Raw genomic sequence first — 15783 nt, forward strand, 5'->3', positions numbered from 1 at the left:
TTAATATCATCACACTTTTCTTCTTATTCTCCTTTTTATATATGTGTTTGCAGCCCACAGGAATGTTTATTGGTGTGAATGTTAAGATGACTGATAAACAAACATATGGACATAATCTCATTTCTGCCCAATTCCTGCAGAGAGAGTACAAGAAAGGATTGGAGCAAGATATCAAGGGAAAAGGCATGTTGGCTTTGGCCACTGACACTCCAGACTTCTTGAGGGCAAAGAACGCCACAGATATCCTCAGTCAGGTACACAGATGATCTTCAACCCATCAATTCAGTATTCCCTCAACTACGGTAATAGCATCAACATTTCAACAATACATTGATTGCTGGTTAATTTGTTTTTCCAGGCCAAGTACAAGCAGAATGCTGAGCATGACAGAGCCACATACACCACAGTCATTGACACCCCTGACATCCTCCACGCTCAGCAGATCAGGAACCTTGTGAGCCAGGTATGAGGGTTGCTTCTTTGAAGAACAATGTTTATTGCTAGTGTATTGGTATGAATTTACCTATTTTAAAACTTTTATTATTAAGACGTTTGGATTTGTATATAGACACATTTTGGTAAAAGGGTTGCTAAATTCCATATAACAATGAATAAAAAACAAACTAGAAAAATAACAGGGCCTGACCACCGATGGTATGAGGATTTGCTCTGTTTATTATTATGATTTTTATGATTCAACTTTGTATTTAACCTTATAGAAAAAGTACAAGGAGGAGGCTGAGAAGACCATGTCACACTATGTGCCAGTGTTGGACACTCCTGAGATGCAAAGAGTGCGTGAGAACCAGAAGAACTTTAGCACCGTAAGTGTTTCTCCGCGGGCTTTGAGCCAGTGCATATTATGTCTGTTCAGTCAATATTATGTTTATGTTTTAGGGCGTTTTCACACCTGAAAGTCTGCACCAAGGTCCAAAAACCAAAGTTCACGTTTTGATACATTTTATACTTTCAGAAAGTTTTGGTTTGGTTTCACACTGCAGTTATGCGAGTGCACTAAAGAACTTTACGTGACATACTTGCGTCTTGTCGTCATCATCTATGTAGGCTGCATCTTGACATTGATTGGTTTTGTAAATGGATGTGCGTCTGATGCAGCGTATTGTCAATTCGGCGGGTAACTATAACAACATGAATGAACAGACGCATATCGTAGCAACTATATTTGTATGGCATAAATACCTGCAGAACCAACTATACACAAGGCTAGTTCAAATTCGCCAAATTTTATTTTATCGTCACCGGCAGGAAATGAGGAGAAGACTGCAAGTAGACTTCTAATTATGTCATCAGACCATAATTCAATTAAAACCTCATCTCCTCCTCTCTCCCCATGTGCTTATTTTTCCTGCCTCATTCTGTTTTTTCGGCTATACGGGAACTACCAGAACTTCCTGTAAAAGGTCTGAAAGTCCGAACCATACAGAAATGCTTTCACACTAGAAACGAACCAAACCTTTGTTCAGTTTGATCCGGACCGAGATTACCTCTTTTCGTGTGACCAAATTTCATCCGTTTGTTTCACACCTGTAATTTTGATTAGAACCAAACTGAAAAGTCTGAAAGTCCGGACCAAACAAGGTAGGTGTGAAAGGGCCCTTAGCCTAAATTTGGAGTTTGAATCCTTTGTTGTCTTTGGTCTCTGTCTTTCATGTGTTTTTGTATGAAAAAAAAAGAGAGAGGGATATTAAAGTGTAGACAGATTTGTTATGTGGCTTACTTGGTTGTCCATTTTAGTAACACACTTCTCTTGATTTTGAATGAGAACTGTTTTCTCTTGTTGCATTTTTGTGTCAGTTTTGACTGCCTTTGTGCTCTTTTCTTTTTAGCTTCAGTACCAGATTGACCTTAAAAACAGTAAGGGCAAGTTTTCAGCAGTAAAGGACACTCCTGAAATGCTTCGTGTTAAAGAAAATACAAAGAATTTCAGCTCGGTATTTACTGCTTAATGAGTATATGTTTTTTTTTTTTTTTCAACATTCTAACCACTTTTTTTTTTTGGTTATTTTTCTGTTCTCTTTTCTTGCTTTACACCACCTTTTCCTTGTTTTTTCTGTACAACCTCAAGTTAACATTTCTTGACATCCAGCTCTTTTTATATAATATAAATATAGATATCCTAAACAGACCGTAGTTTAATACTTAGTCATAAATTAGCAAAGCCACTAACAGTAATCATCAAATTTGATGCTGTTGACCTTTATTCCTCCTAAACAGTAGCTCTAACCATTTTACAAGCTTAATATATGTACATATTTTACTTGTTTGGTTTGTATCTGTCTTGTGTGTTTGAAATGTTGTGTTTGAAATGGTGTAGTTTCTTTGTTTGTCCATCTCTTCTCACATGTTTGGTCTGTTTTATGTGCTAGGGCACATTCTGAAGCGTCCCCAGACAAAACAAATGAAAGCTACTTATCATACAAGATAAAAAACAAATGTTAATGCATCATCATTCTTGTACAATTCTAAAGATCCAGTACAAGGAGGAGCTTGGGCAAGGAACATCCATAGCTGAAACCCCTGAGATGGAGAGGGTTAAACGCAATCAGGAGGCTATTAGCACGGTACTCAGTGTTGTGACCCAACCATTCACCCTCCTTCCCATGGGAGAGTCCCTAAAAAACAACATAATGCCTCCTTTATGTATGACAGCATTCTAAAAAATGTAATTTCAAACATTCATTTTAAAATAGAGCATCTAATATGAAGTAATCATTTTAAATAAATAGCCATGCCTCTCATCAGTTTTAATAACATATTATAACATGATCCATAAATGTATCCATCTTCATCCGAAAGTGGTTCCAAGACTTTAACTAGTGTTGCATTGTTAAAAACACTCAACCTCTCCTCTCTTTTTACCCCTTTCATCCCATTTTTGCATTCTCTGACTTTATCACTTATTTGATCCTGTCAATTATTTCATGCTCTTAATGGACCTGAAATGTGTATTAGATTAAATACAGGGATTCGCGAAGTCAAGGCATTTCTATACCTGACCTTCCTGAGGTGAAGCGTGTACGGGACACCCAGAAGAACATCAGCTCGGTAGTGATTTTCTCTTTGAGGAAGACTCATTGCTTTAAACATTTTACTGTATACTCTCATTCTTCATCTTTATCTAAGTCTCATTTACCCCTTCTTCAGCTTATTGGTAAGGATAAACGTCCCTAAAAAAACCAAAAGCTCCCCTTCACTATTTTATGTATTTTACTCCATAGTTTACCATTCAAAAAACGCTTGGAGTTTGTAAGATGTTATGCTCACCTAGGCTGTTTTTATTTGATCAAAAATAAAATAAATGTTATTTATATGCTATAGTTGTTGTGAAATACCATTTAACAGAACTGTGAATATATTTTAAAATGTAATTTATTCCTGTGAAGGCAAAGCTTAAATTTCACATGATCCTTCAGAAATCATTTCTAATATGATGATTTAGTGCTCAAGAAACATTTCTTATTATTATCAATGCGGCAACATTTGCTGCTTAACATTTTAAGCTGCTTAATATTTAGTGGAAACTGTGATATATTTTTTTCATAATTCCTTTTAAAAAAATCTTACGGACCTCAAGATTTTGAACGTTAGTGTTTATACCTCACAGTATATGACCAAATTATTTTCCCTACTTTGTTTAGAGACAATTTAAGATGTATTCTGACATCTTCAAAGGCATTTTGTATGTCATAGATTTCTTTTCTTTTTTTTTTTACACGTGATATCTGACAATTATTGACATCATAAGATTTCAAGTCATTTTTTATCTTGGTTTTTTGTTTAATTTTTGCCTCATTGCCTCTACATGTGTTAAGATCCAATACAAGGAAGACTTGGGAGGAGGAACATCAATTTCAGAAACGCCAGAGATGGAGAGAGTTAAACGCAATCAGCAAAATATTAGCACGGTACACTGCGATGTATCCCTTTATCCCACCCATAAAACATTCCCTTTTCCTCGTCTCTCCATCATCTAAGAAACCCCTTTAGCCTCCATCTGTTTATACTAGTCCCTCTAGTGATCCTGAGAAGAAGTCACTGCATCAAATCCATCATTCATAAAAATAGTTGTAACTCTTGTGTAGCTCATGTGACAAAATCCTGTATTCCCTTTTGTCAGTAATATCTATTTAGCCGCAGATTTAATTAATATTATTGATATTAGCAATAATTAGGTACCATACCTTTTTTTTTTTTTTTTTTTTTTTTTTTTTACAAAATCTTGCGGGTAAGATCTAGTTTTAAACTTGTTTTGTTTATCAGCAACATTATCAGTTTTTTGCCTACATAATTGATTTGCTCCAAAACCTAGTAAGCTGCCTACCAAGGGAGCATTTGAAGGCATCATAGGCACACTCCTGACCCAAAGGCTGTTATGAAAAGTTGACAACTTTATGGATTGTTAAACTTAAATAGTACGTGGTGGGTCGAGTCTCTGATGCTAAATGCTATTTTTGTAGTATATAAAACTGCTGCCTATGTAGAAATTTACAAGTATGCCTCTTATGGGCACTTATAATGCAATTTTAAAAGGCAGACGTCTGCGTAGGCAGCGAGGAGGCTTGGGTTTGGAACAGAGCTAATGATTTTGTGTATGTCATCTTTGTAGATGTTTGTTCTGTTGCTGTTTGGTTCATGTGCGTGTTGTTTATTTGATATGTCGTAATTAATCCTTGGGTAGATAAAATACAAGGATTCGCTGGGTCAAGGCACAGCCATACCGGACCTCCCCGAGATGAAGCGGGTCAGAGAGAATCAGAAGCACATCAGCTCGGTAGTGGAAGCTCCACAGGGTTTACTTGAGAGTGGCTCTGTACCCCATTAACGCTTCCAGTATTCTTCTTCTTTTTCCACTCTTACAATGCCATCATTTTCATCTAATGTAATTCACAAAATCATACTCCACCATAGTTAGTTACCCTTTGCTGTGAGTTCAAATGTATGGGAATTATTCAACTGCAAACATCGTTCCTAATCCAAAATTAAACCAACACCAGATATCCCATATTTGTTGTTTTCCCTTCCCAACCAGTTTCCTATTTTTTTAATTCTAGGAAATAAACTCATTGTGTGTTGTGTGTGACGTTTGATGTGACTGCGACTCTCCTGAGACTCTAGCGTCTGTGTGGTGTTTTGTGTCTGACTGGCCTCTGGGGGCGCTGTTCTTTTCTACTCTAGGTTTTGTATAAGGACCTCTCTGCCAAGGGAACGCCTGTGGTGTTCACTCCAGAGATGGAACGGGTCAAACGGAACCAAGTGCAGATTAGCTCGGTACTCACAGCCACAGGACACGAGTGTGTGTGTTTGCCGTGTGTAAACGTAACTGCTCTAATACCCTCATTTCACTTAGGAGGCTAATAATATTAACTTTATTCTTCCATATGCTGAATTTAATTCAGTAACTGATCATCATCACTACAAAGGTTCATCTCGGGACCTACCGACTTTTAATCCAGCCCTCTGAAGATCCTTCTAATTCATCTGTCTGAATTCACAATAACACCCAGGGTTTTGCTGATGGATGTCATATTCATGTTCTTTGTCTAATGTCCTGATTTCCTGGTGTGTCTACCACAGGGTCTTGATACATAATCATAATTCAGGTTTATAATGTAAGTATTTTCTGTGACTTTTGTTTAGGTTCTGTACTCTGACAGCTTCCGTAAGCAGGTGCAGGGGAAGGCCGCCTTTGTGCTGGACACCCCTGAGATGAGACGTGTTAAAGAAACCCAGCGTATCATCTCTGGAGTAAGATGATGTTCACATCTTGACCTTTATCATTATTTTGCAATGTACTGATTTTTCGATATTATATGAAGGTCAACCCTATTGCGTTCAAAATGGGAGGTAAATGTACAAGGTTGTATTACAGTCAGTTACAGTCTGTACCCATCGTTGACTACACAGTTTTCTGCAAAATCTGTCAATTCGCCTGCCCAAATTCTGCAGACTGGATCTGGCACAGACATCATTATTTATTGTGCTCTCGTAATCTCAAATCAAAATAACTTCCCCTCCCTCTTGGAACGACAACTCTTCTGTTCTATAATATGACATGTTTACTGGCATGAGGGTGGGACATCCTGTCCCTCACATGAGATCACAGCAGCAAACCAAAACCATCCAACTACCCTATCAATTTCCATTGGACAAAATCAAGTCCCACCCTACAGTTTCTTTTCTCATTTAAAAAAGCCATTCGAATTGCCAATTGAGACTTTGGACGACAAATGGATTGTTGCTGTAGCAGGTTCTTAGTGTCCTGACTCATGTTTTGCTGTCTATTGGTCCTGTCAGGTCAGATACCACGAGGACTTTGAGAAGAGTAAGGGCAGCTTCACCCCCACCATCTCTGACCCCATAACTGATCGTGTGAAGAGGAACACGCAGGACTTCAGTGACATCAGCTACCGCGGCATCCAGCGACGTGTGGTGGAGATGGAGAGGAGACGTGCAGAGGAACATGATCAGGAGACCATCACTGGTCAGCTGACACACACTGTGTTTCTTGTACACACTAAACACACTTGAGTTTAGAAACTGATTTCTCTTCCTGTAAAGCTAGAAAAGCATGACACCTATGTAATGAATAATATATAAATGATATACAGAAACCAAATGAGTTTTGAATAGAGACATTCACTAAAACTGAGTTTACATTCTCTAAGACCTGCGTGTCTGGCGCACAAACCCTGGCTCTGTCTTTGACTATGACCCTGCCGAGGACAACATCCAGTCCAGAAGTCTTCATATGATGTCAGGTGGGTCACCATAAAACAGTTATTACGATTGAAGACAGTCTTTCAAAGAGGAGGGAGCATTGACATGTTTGTCCTATTATTTAGTCCAAGCCCAGCGCCGCAGCAAGGAGCACTCCCGCTCCACCAGCGCAATGAGTGGGGTGGGCGATGAGAAGTCCGAGGTGTCTGAGAACGTGGACCACCATGCATTGCTCTACAGCAATGGCTTTGGTGTCTCGAATTTACACGGTACATGTTTAAAGTGCCCCATTTCTTTTGTCTTTACAGTTGGCATGAAATGAAAATTCAACCCATCTATTTTTTTAACCTTCAAATGGTCTTCGTTTCCTGTTTACACTTCTGGGCCTCGGGGTCTCTATACGACCCCAACAATAGTTTTTTTTTTTTTTTTTTTTTTTTTTTCACATTTCCCATTCATTTCAATGTGGGGTCATATTGACCCTGAAGACCAGAAGTGTAAACATTTTTTTTTTTTACATACCTTCAGAACAACCGAATCAAGCAATTTTTTGTGTGTGTTTGTGTGTGTATAGATAGATAATATATGAAAAGTCTCAAAATCTTATTCCATTGAGATGAAGGGAACCTTTTTTTTATAAAGTAAAAGTCGATTGGGGTCGTATAGACCCAATGAGCCGATTGAGGGCTACTGCAATGCATGCTATTGATCTTTTTTGTGAATTACTGATTGTGTTAATTTAAAAAAAAAAAACAAAACAAAAAAAAAAACGTTGAACTTGATCTCGTAATGTTTATTCAAAATATCATAACTCGATCTTTCATTGAAAATTACAGACTGCTCTGATGTTGAAAAGAGTGAGTGCAATGTCCACATTTCAATATCGAATCAGGAACAGATGGATAGAGTTACATTGCAACATTAAGGACGGACAAAAATGAATTAACAAATATATTTAAACAAAATCCAGGAGTTTTTTTTTTTTAATTATTACTATTATTATTATTATTTTTTTTTTTTGCTTTATAGCAATTCAAAATAATTCTATTATACTGTGTACAGTATGATGGATTACCACCCCGGTAGACATAGCTCCTCCACACGATAAAGTTGGCCAGCTCCGATAATAACAAATGCACATGAGCAGCGGTAGAAAGAATGTGCCGCAGCCCGCAAGTGAGGTTTTTTTTTATGACAGTGTTGTGAAAATATATGCTGCTAAGCTGTAGGGGGAACTTGTTGAGAAAACATGTGACAACAAAAGTGAAAATCAGCAAAGAAATAACTAGAGTTGCCAATTTCCCCTATAAAATGATATGTAAAAGTGTTAATCTGGTCTACCATCTCAATGGTACTAATAACGGTTGAAGATTGCCTGTAAGGGGCCAAAATCTGAATGTTAATTATCTGATGAGATATTTATGCTATTAAATCTGCTGTTTTCTCATTTAGGATACACACAAACCAAGACTACAGAGGTTCAGCAGAGATCCTCCTCTGTGGCAACACAACAGACCACTGTTTCTTCTGTCCCCTCACATCCCTCAACCACTGGAGTAAGTACTGAGAGACCAATGGCAACTTTAATAAACTCAATGCATATGCTTTACAATATCTTAGTCTAAATAGTAACAGCATATTCCATGTAGTGAAGCTATTCGTTTAATATTCTCCCCTCTGCCCTAAACAGAAAACTGTCCGTGCCATGTATGACTACGCTGGTGCTGACAGTGATGAGGTGTCCTTCAAGGATGGTGATGTCATCGTGAATGTGCAGTCTATTGATGAGGGTTGGATGTATGGTACTGTGCAGCGTACTGGAAAAACCGGTATGCTGCCCGCCAACTATGTGGAAGCCATCTAAATACAACTACTGCCCTGTCAAACTCCTTGTGGATAGGGGAGTTTGATATCCACTAAGACAGAAACAAGCATTTTATGTGTACTGTTAGTCCTAAGTAGTTACATTACTGTTTGTCCTCATTACTGTTATGCAATTTCGTTTGTGCCCATGTCACTAAGTCTATTGTGGTTGTGGCATGAGAAATATACATACCTATTTAAGTCACAGACACTTGTATTTATCTTTTTCTTCTATTCTAGCAGTTAAGTAACTGGAGCCCATTATTTTTGTATATTGCAATTACACTTCATTCAAAGAAGGCCATTGTGAAAGTTTTAACAATGAAACTTTTGCACAAAGAGAGATGGGCTCATGGTTCACTTTATATGTGAAAAGGAAAACCAGAAGTTCAGTGTTTTATAAAAACCGAACAGAGGCACTAAAGTTGCCACATGAAAAAAACAACAAAAAAACATGAGAATGTTGAGGACAAGGCATCAATTACTCTGACATGAAATGTATTGATTTAAACCGAGCCTCCTCCCTCCCTTGCTGAAGGCTGGCCACTATTTGCATGTGTGTTTTGTTTCTTTGATTCTGTGGGTGTAGGATTAGAGGAAGATGTATACCTCGAATCAGTAGCCAATAAAGCACACCGCGCTTCTGCAGTAAATTTGTTTCCTGTCATGGAGTTTTTCTCTTTTTTTAAAAGTTTAAAATATATCATAAAAATGTAAATTCTTTCATTTACTCTCATGTTCCAAACCTCTAATTTCCATTCATCTTTGCAACACAAATGACATCATTTTTAATATTCACTATTTTTTGTCTGAGCAAATTACAGAATTTTAATTTTTGGAAGAAATAACACTTTAATATTATTTAAACCAAGCGTGCCGCACAAGCCCTCAAAAGTGAGGCCAATTGATTTTGCGGCTTTACTTCCTGCTCACGACTGCGCATGTCTGGTCCCGAAAACGCAAGTGCGCAGACTAAAGCCGCATTGCCACAGACTCAGGGGGCCTCCCTGAGTGCGGTAAAATAGTTTTCATCGCAAAATTTTGAAAGCTAAGCTTAAAAACCATGTGTCCACAAACCCACTATTTGTCCAATAACCCGTTATTTTTATAATGGCATAAATGCTACGTGGGATCTCAATATCTCAGCTCAGGAAGGGTCTAGAGACTCCATTTTTGCACTCAGGTCTAAGTCTCATGGCCCTTTATCAGAATCCAGAGTTTCAAGAAGATCAGAGAAACTCAAAATTTCGCCCCCTGAAAAAAAACAACAGTGTTACCCCTTTTTTTTTTTTTTTCGTGGGGCGAAATTTTGAGTTTCTCTGATCTTCTTGAAACTCTGGATTCTGGATTCCGGTGGAATTTTGGGACGGCCCTTGGTGCCACAGACTCAGGGGGCCTCCCTGAGTGCAGTAAAATAGTTTTCATCCCAAAATTTTGAAAGCTAAGCTTAAAAACCATGTGTCCACAAACCCACTATTTGTCCAATAACCCACTATTTTTATAATGGCATAAATGCTACGTGGGATCTCAATATCTCAGCTCAGGAAGGGTCTAGAGACTCCATTTTTGCACTCAGGTCTAAGTCTCATGGCCCTTTATCAGAATCCAGAGTTTTGAGAAGATTGGAGAAACTCAAAATTTCGCCCCCCGAAAAAAAACGACAGTGTTACCCCTTTTGTTTTTTTTCGTGGGGCGAAATTTTGAGTTTCTCTGATCTTCTTGAAACTCTGGATTCTGATAGAGGGCCATGAGACATAGACCTGAGTGCAAAAATGGAGTCTCTAGACCCTTCCTGGGCTGAGATATTGCGATCCCACATAGCATTTATCCCATTATAAAAATAGTGGGTTCGTGGACGGTGGAATTTTGGGACGGCCCTTGGTGCCACAGACTCAGGGGGCCTCCCTGAGTGCAGTAAAATAGTTTTCATCCCAAAATTTTAAAAGCTAAGCTTAAAAACCACGTGTCCACAAACCCACTATTTGTCCAATAACGCACTATTTTTATAATGGCATAAATGCTACGTGGGATCTCAATATCTCAGCTCAGGAAGGGTCTAGAGACTCCATTTTTGCACTCAGGTCTAAGTCTCATGGCCCTTTATCAGAATCCAGAGTTTTGAGAAGATTGGAGAAACTCAAAATTTCGCCCCCGAAAAAAACGACAGTGTTACCCCTTTTGTTTTTTTTTCGGGGGGCAAAATTTTGAGTTTCTCTGATCTTCTTGAAACTCTGGATTCTGATAGAGGGCCATGAGACTTAGACCTGAGTGCAAAAATGGAGTCTCTAGACCCTTCCTGGGCTGAGATATTGCGATCCCACATAGCATTTATCCCATTATAAAAATAGTGGGTTCGTGGACGGTGGAATTTTTGGACGGCCCTTGGTGCCAAAGACTCAGGTGGCCTCCCTGAGTGCAGTAAAATAGTTTTCATCCCAAAATTTTGAAAGCTAAGTTTAAAAACCACGTGTCCACAAACCCACTATTTGTCCAGTAACCCACTATTTTTATAATGGCATAAATGCTATGTGGGATCTCAATATCTCAGCTCAGGAAGGGTCTAGAGACTCCATTTTTGCACTCAGGTCTGAGTCTCATGGCCCTCTATCAGAATCCAGAGTTTTGAGAAGATTGGAGAAACTCAAAATTTCGCCCTCCGAAAAAAACGACAGTGTTACTTACCCCTTTTGGTTTTTTTTTCGGGGGGCGAAATTTTGAGTTTCTCTGATCTTCTTGAAACTCTGGATTCTGATAGAGGGCCATGAAACATGGATCTGAGTGCAAAAATGGAGTCTCTAGACACTTCCTGAGCTGAGATATTGCGATCCCACATAGCATTTATCCCATTATAAAAATAGTGGGTTCGTGGACGGTGGAATTTTGGGACGGCCCTTGGTGCCACAGACTCACGGGGCCTCCCTGAGTGCAGTAAAATAGTTTTCATCCCAAAATTTTGAAAGCTAAGCTTAAAAACCATGTGTCCACAAACCCACTATTTGTCCAGTAACCCACTATTTTTATAATGGCATAAATGCTATGTGGGATCTCAATATCTCAGCTCAGGAAGGGTCTAGAGACTCCATTTTTGCACTCAGGTCTAATTCTCATGGCCCTTTATCAGAATCCAGAGTTTTGAGAAGATTGGAGAAACTCAAAATTTCGCCCTCCGAAAAAAAACGACAGTGTTACCCCTTTTGTTTTTTTTTCGGGGGGCGAAATTTTGAGTTTCTCCAATCTTCCCAAAACTCTGGATTCTGATAGAGGGCCATGAGACTTAGACCTGAGTGCAAAAATGGAGGCTCTAGCCCCTTCCAGAGCTGAGATATCGAAACTCAAAAATTCGTCCCGAAAAAAAAAACGACAGTGGTACCCCTCACGTTTTTTTTTTGGGCGAAAAATTAAGTTTCTCCAATCTTCCCAAAACTCTGGATTCTGATAGAGGGCCATGAGACTTAGAAATGAGTGCAAAAATGGAGGTTCTAGCCCCTTCCAGAGCTGAGATATCGAAACTCAAAAATTCGGCCCGAAAAAAAAAAAAACGACAGTGGTACACCTTACGTTTTTTTTTTTTGGGCAAAAAATTAAGTTTCTCCAATCTTCCCAAAACTCTGGATTCTGATAGAGGGCCATGAGACTTAGACCTGAGTGCAAAAATGGAGGCTCTAGCCCCTTCCAGAGCTGAGATATCGAAACTCAGAAATTCGGCCCGAAAAAAAAACGACAGTGGTACCCCTTACGGTTTTTTTTTTTTTCGGGCGAAAAATTAAGTTTCTCCAATCTTCTCAAAACTCTGGATTCTGATAGAGGGCCATGAGACTTTAACCTGAGTGCAAAAATGGAGGCTCTAGCAGAGGCGTAGCAAGCTTTTGAAAAGTGTGGGGGATGGATGTGTCATTTAAATTTGGGCATGTTACGTAGACCCCTGTCCCTCTAGCGGGGTTCGGGGGCATGCTCCCCCGCAAGAAAATTTGGTACATTTTAAGGTTAAATGCATCAATCTGGAGCACATTGAGAGCTCAAAATTAAGAGCTTCAACTGGATTCGACCCAGGCCTGTGCACATTGAACAACGAAAAAGCATGGACTTGTTGCTTACCTAAAGAGGGCTCAAACATCTTTATAGTTAAGATATAGAGTCTGTCATTATATTCTATATTATGCTATCAAAATTACAATACTTTTGTCCTAATTTCTTCACTTGTAAGAAATAAACCCTTGAGCTTTTATTTAGGAGAAAACACAGAACACCATGCTGATCGTGTGAGCAAAGAGCGCGTTTTTTTTTTTTTTTTTTTTTTTTTTTTCAAATCACGCAGCATTACAAACAGAATGCCTAACGCAAGTCTTTTACTGTTTATCCAAAAATACGAAATATAATAATGAAAACACTGGACATGTCAATAAAACATAAACATAACATCTTCCCAAACACATATCAAGCTTATTTAAAAAACTCGAAAGCATAAACACTCATTCAAAGTACCTGGAAAAGGGAGATGTAAACAACCATAAGTTCCCGCCTCCTCAGCACGAGCTGACCGATACATCTAACACATCAAGAGAGGCGGGACTTAAGGCAGAACAGCCAATCATCAGCCGGACACACTCAAAGCCGGTGTCATGTTTGAGAGGAGACAGCCGCACCGAGCGCACACACACACACACTGAGCGCCAGAGAAACGGAGGAGCGACTGTAGAAAGGCGTTTGTGTAAAACTGCGGAAAAACGGCAGAAAAAGTGCGGGTGTTGAACACTCTCACCGGGAAAAGTGTGGGTGTTAAAACACGCACATCCCCCATGGTTGCGACGCCCCTGGGCTCTAGACCCTTCCAGATCTGAGATATCGAAACTCAAAAATTCGTCCCGAAAAAAAAAACGACAGTGGTACCCCTTTCGTTTTTTTTTTTTTTTGGGGCGAAAAATTAAGTTTCTCCAATCTTCCCAAAACTCTGGATTCTGATAGAGGGCCATGAGACTTAGACCTGAGTGCAAAAATGGAGGCTCTAGCCCCTTCCAGAGCTGAGATATCGAAACTCAAAAATTCGGCCCGAAAAAAAAAACGACAGTGGTACCCCTTACGTTTTTTGTTTTTTTTTTGGGCGAAAAATTAAGTTTCTCCAATCTTCCCAAAACTCTGGATTCTGATAGAGGACCATGAGACTTAGACCTGAGTGCAAAAATGGAGGCTCTAGCCCCTTCCAGAGCTAAGATATCGAAACTCAAAAATTCGGCCCGAAAAAAAAACGACAGTGGTACCCCTTACGTTTTTTTTTTTTGGGCGAAAAATTAAGTTTCTCCAATCTTCCCAAAACTCTGGATTCTGATAGAAGGCCATGAGACTTAGACCTGAGTGCAAAAATGGAGGCTCTAGCCCCTTCCAGAGCTGAGATATCGAAACTCAAAAATTCGGCCCGAAAAAAAAAACGACAGTGGTACCCCTTACGTTTTTTTTTTGGGGGGCGAAAAATTAAGAGACACCCCTCGCTGCAGTCTGTAGCACGATGGCGTAGCTGGATGGTCCAATACGTAGTGGATGGATGTGTGTTTTGGTGACGTCATTTACGCATGCGCAGTGCCGATCTCTGATTATAATTCGAATGCATTGGTTTTAAGTGATATGTAAGCTCATTATTGTACTGAGATGATGTTCAAACTGTGTAGTATAATACTGTTAAATAATTATAAGTAATTATTGATGAATAAGTAAGGAAAATGCTAAAATAATAACAGCATGGGGAAAATAAATCTTGTAATAATAAACTCGCATTTATGTTATACATTCAGAATTGCGAGAAAAAAGGTCAGAATTCTGACTTTATAGCACACAATTGCGACTTTATTTCACGCAATTCTGTCTTTATAACAAGCGATTGAGGCTTTATTTCACCTAATTCTTTCTCTATAACATGCGATTAAGGCTTTATTTGACCTAATTCTGTCTTTATAAGATGCGATTGAGGCTTTATTTCACCTAATTCTGTCTTTATAACATGCGATTGAGGCTTTATTTCACGCAATTATGTCTTTATAACATGCGATTGAGGCTATTTCAAGCAATTATGTCTTTTATAACATGCGATTGAGGCTTTAGTTTATTTCACGCAATTATGTCTTTATAACATGCGATTGAGGCTTTATTTCACCTAATTCTGTCTTTATAACATGCGATTGAGGCTTTATTTCACCTAATTCTGTCTTTATAACATGCGATTGAGGCTTTATTTCAAGCAATTATGTCTTTATAACATGCGATTGAGGCTTTATTTCAAGCAATTATGTCTTTATAACATGCGATTGAGGCTTTATTTCACGCAATTCTGACTTTATATCTCACAATTCTGAGAAATAAAGTCTGCGAAAAGTAGCCTATACTCGCAATTGTAAGGAAAAAGTCGCAATTATTAAAAAAAAAGTTTTATTCTGAAAGCTCTGAAAATAAGAGCTTCGCTCGTGACCATATTTAAATGTATTCTTGGAAGATCAACGATTGTTCACCAACTCTCTAACTAGGCCTATGAATTCTTAATGTGCATGTGCCATCAGCGTTTATCACAGGATCGCGTTTAAAGTCTGTTTAGAGAGAACGGTGTCATCCCCTAATTTAATAACAAATTATCATTTCAACAGAATCAAAACTAACTAGCTGTAAAATAACATTATTCATGAACCGCTATAAAGCGGACAATCTGTTACATTAAATGAAAGCTGCTTTGAAACAATCTAAATTGTTAAAAGCGATATAAATCAAGATGACTTGACTTGACTAGTGCGCATGCGCGCGTTACAGGGTCCAACACGTATTGGACCGTCCAGCTACGTCATCGTGCTACAGACTGCAGCGAGGACCTCTTGAAAATTAAGTTTCTCCAATCTTCCCAAAACTCTGGATTCTGATAGAGGGCCATGAGACTTAGACCTGAGTGCAAAAATGGAGGCTCTAGCCCCTTCCAGAGCTGAGATATCGAAACTCAAAAATTCGGCCCGAAAAAAAAAAAACGACAGTGGTACCCCTTACGTTTTTTTTTTTTTGGGCGAAAAATTAAGTTTCTCCAATCTTCCCAAAACTCTGGATTCTGATAGAGGGCCATGAGACTTAGACCTGAGTGCAAAAATGGAGGTTCTAGCCCCTTCCAGAGCTGAGACATCGAAACTCAAAAATTCGGCCCGAAAAAAAACCGACAGT

The 15783-nt window shown here is 38.9% G+C and overlaps 1 protein-coding gene across 1 annotated transcript in view; it reads left to right on the plus strand.

The window, feature by feature from the left end:
* neb (nebulin) overlaps positions 1-9248 on the plus strand; it is a 61496-nt gene extending 52248 nt beyond the window's left edge. The window contains exons 122-136 of the mRNA XM_089133653.1: positions 141-254; positions 359-463; positions 720-824; positions 1848-1952; positions 2490-2582; positions 2974-3066; positions 3834-3926; positions 4700-4792; positions 5197-5289; positions 5659-5766; positions 6316-6502; positions 6687-6779; positions 6864-7007; positions 8191-8294; positions 8429-9248. Coding sequence (XP_088989779.1) covers positions 141-254; positions 359-463; positions 720-824; positions 1848-1952; positions 2490-2582; positions 2974-3066; positions 3834-3926; positions 4700-4792; positions 5197-5289; positions 5659-5766; positions 6316-6502; positions 6687-6779; positions 6864-7007; positions 8191-8294; positions 8429-8602 — 1704 coding nt within the window. The 3' untranslated portion in view covers positions 8603-9248. The remainder of the gene's footprint in view (positions 1-140; positions 255-358; positions 464-719; positions 825-1847; positions 1953-2489; positions 2583-2973; positions 3067-3833; positions 3927-4699; positions 4793-5196; positions 5290-5658; positions 5767-6315; positions 6503-6686; positions 6780-6863; positions 7008-8190; positions 8295-8428) is intronic.
* The last annotated feature ends 6535 nt before the right edge of the window (positions 9249-15783 follow it).

Source organism: Pimephales promelas, chromosome 7 (genome assembly GCF_988280905.1).
Source record: "Pimephales promelas chromosome 7, fPimPro1.hap1.1, whole genome shotgun sequence".
NCBI lineage: Eukaryota > Metazoa > Chordata > Actinopteri > Cypriniformes > Leuciscidae > Pimephales > Pimephales promelas.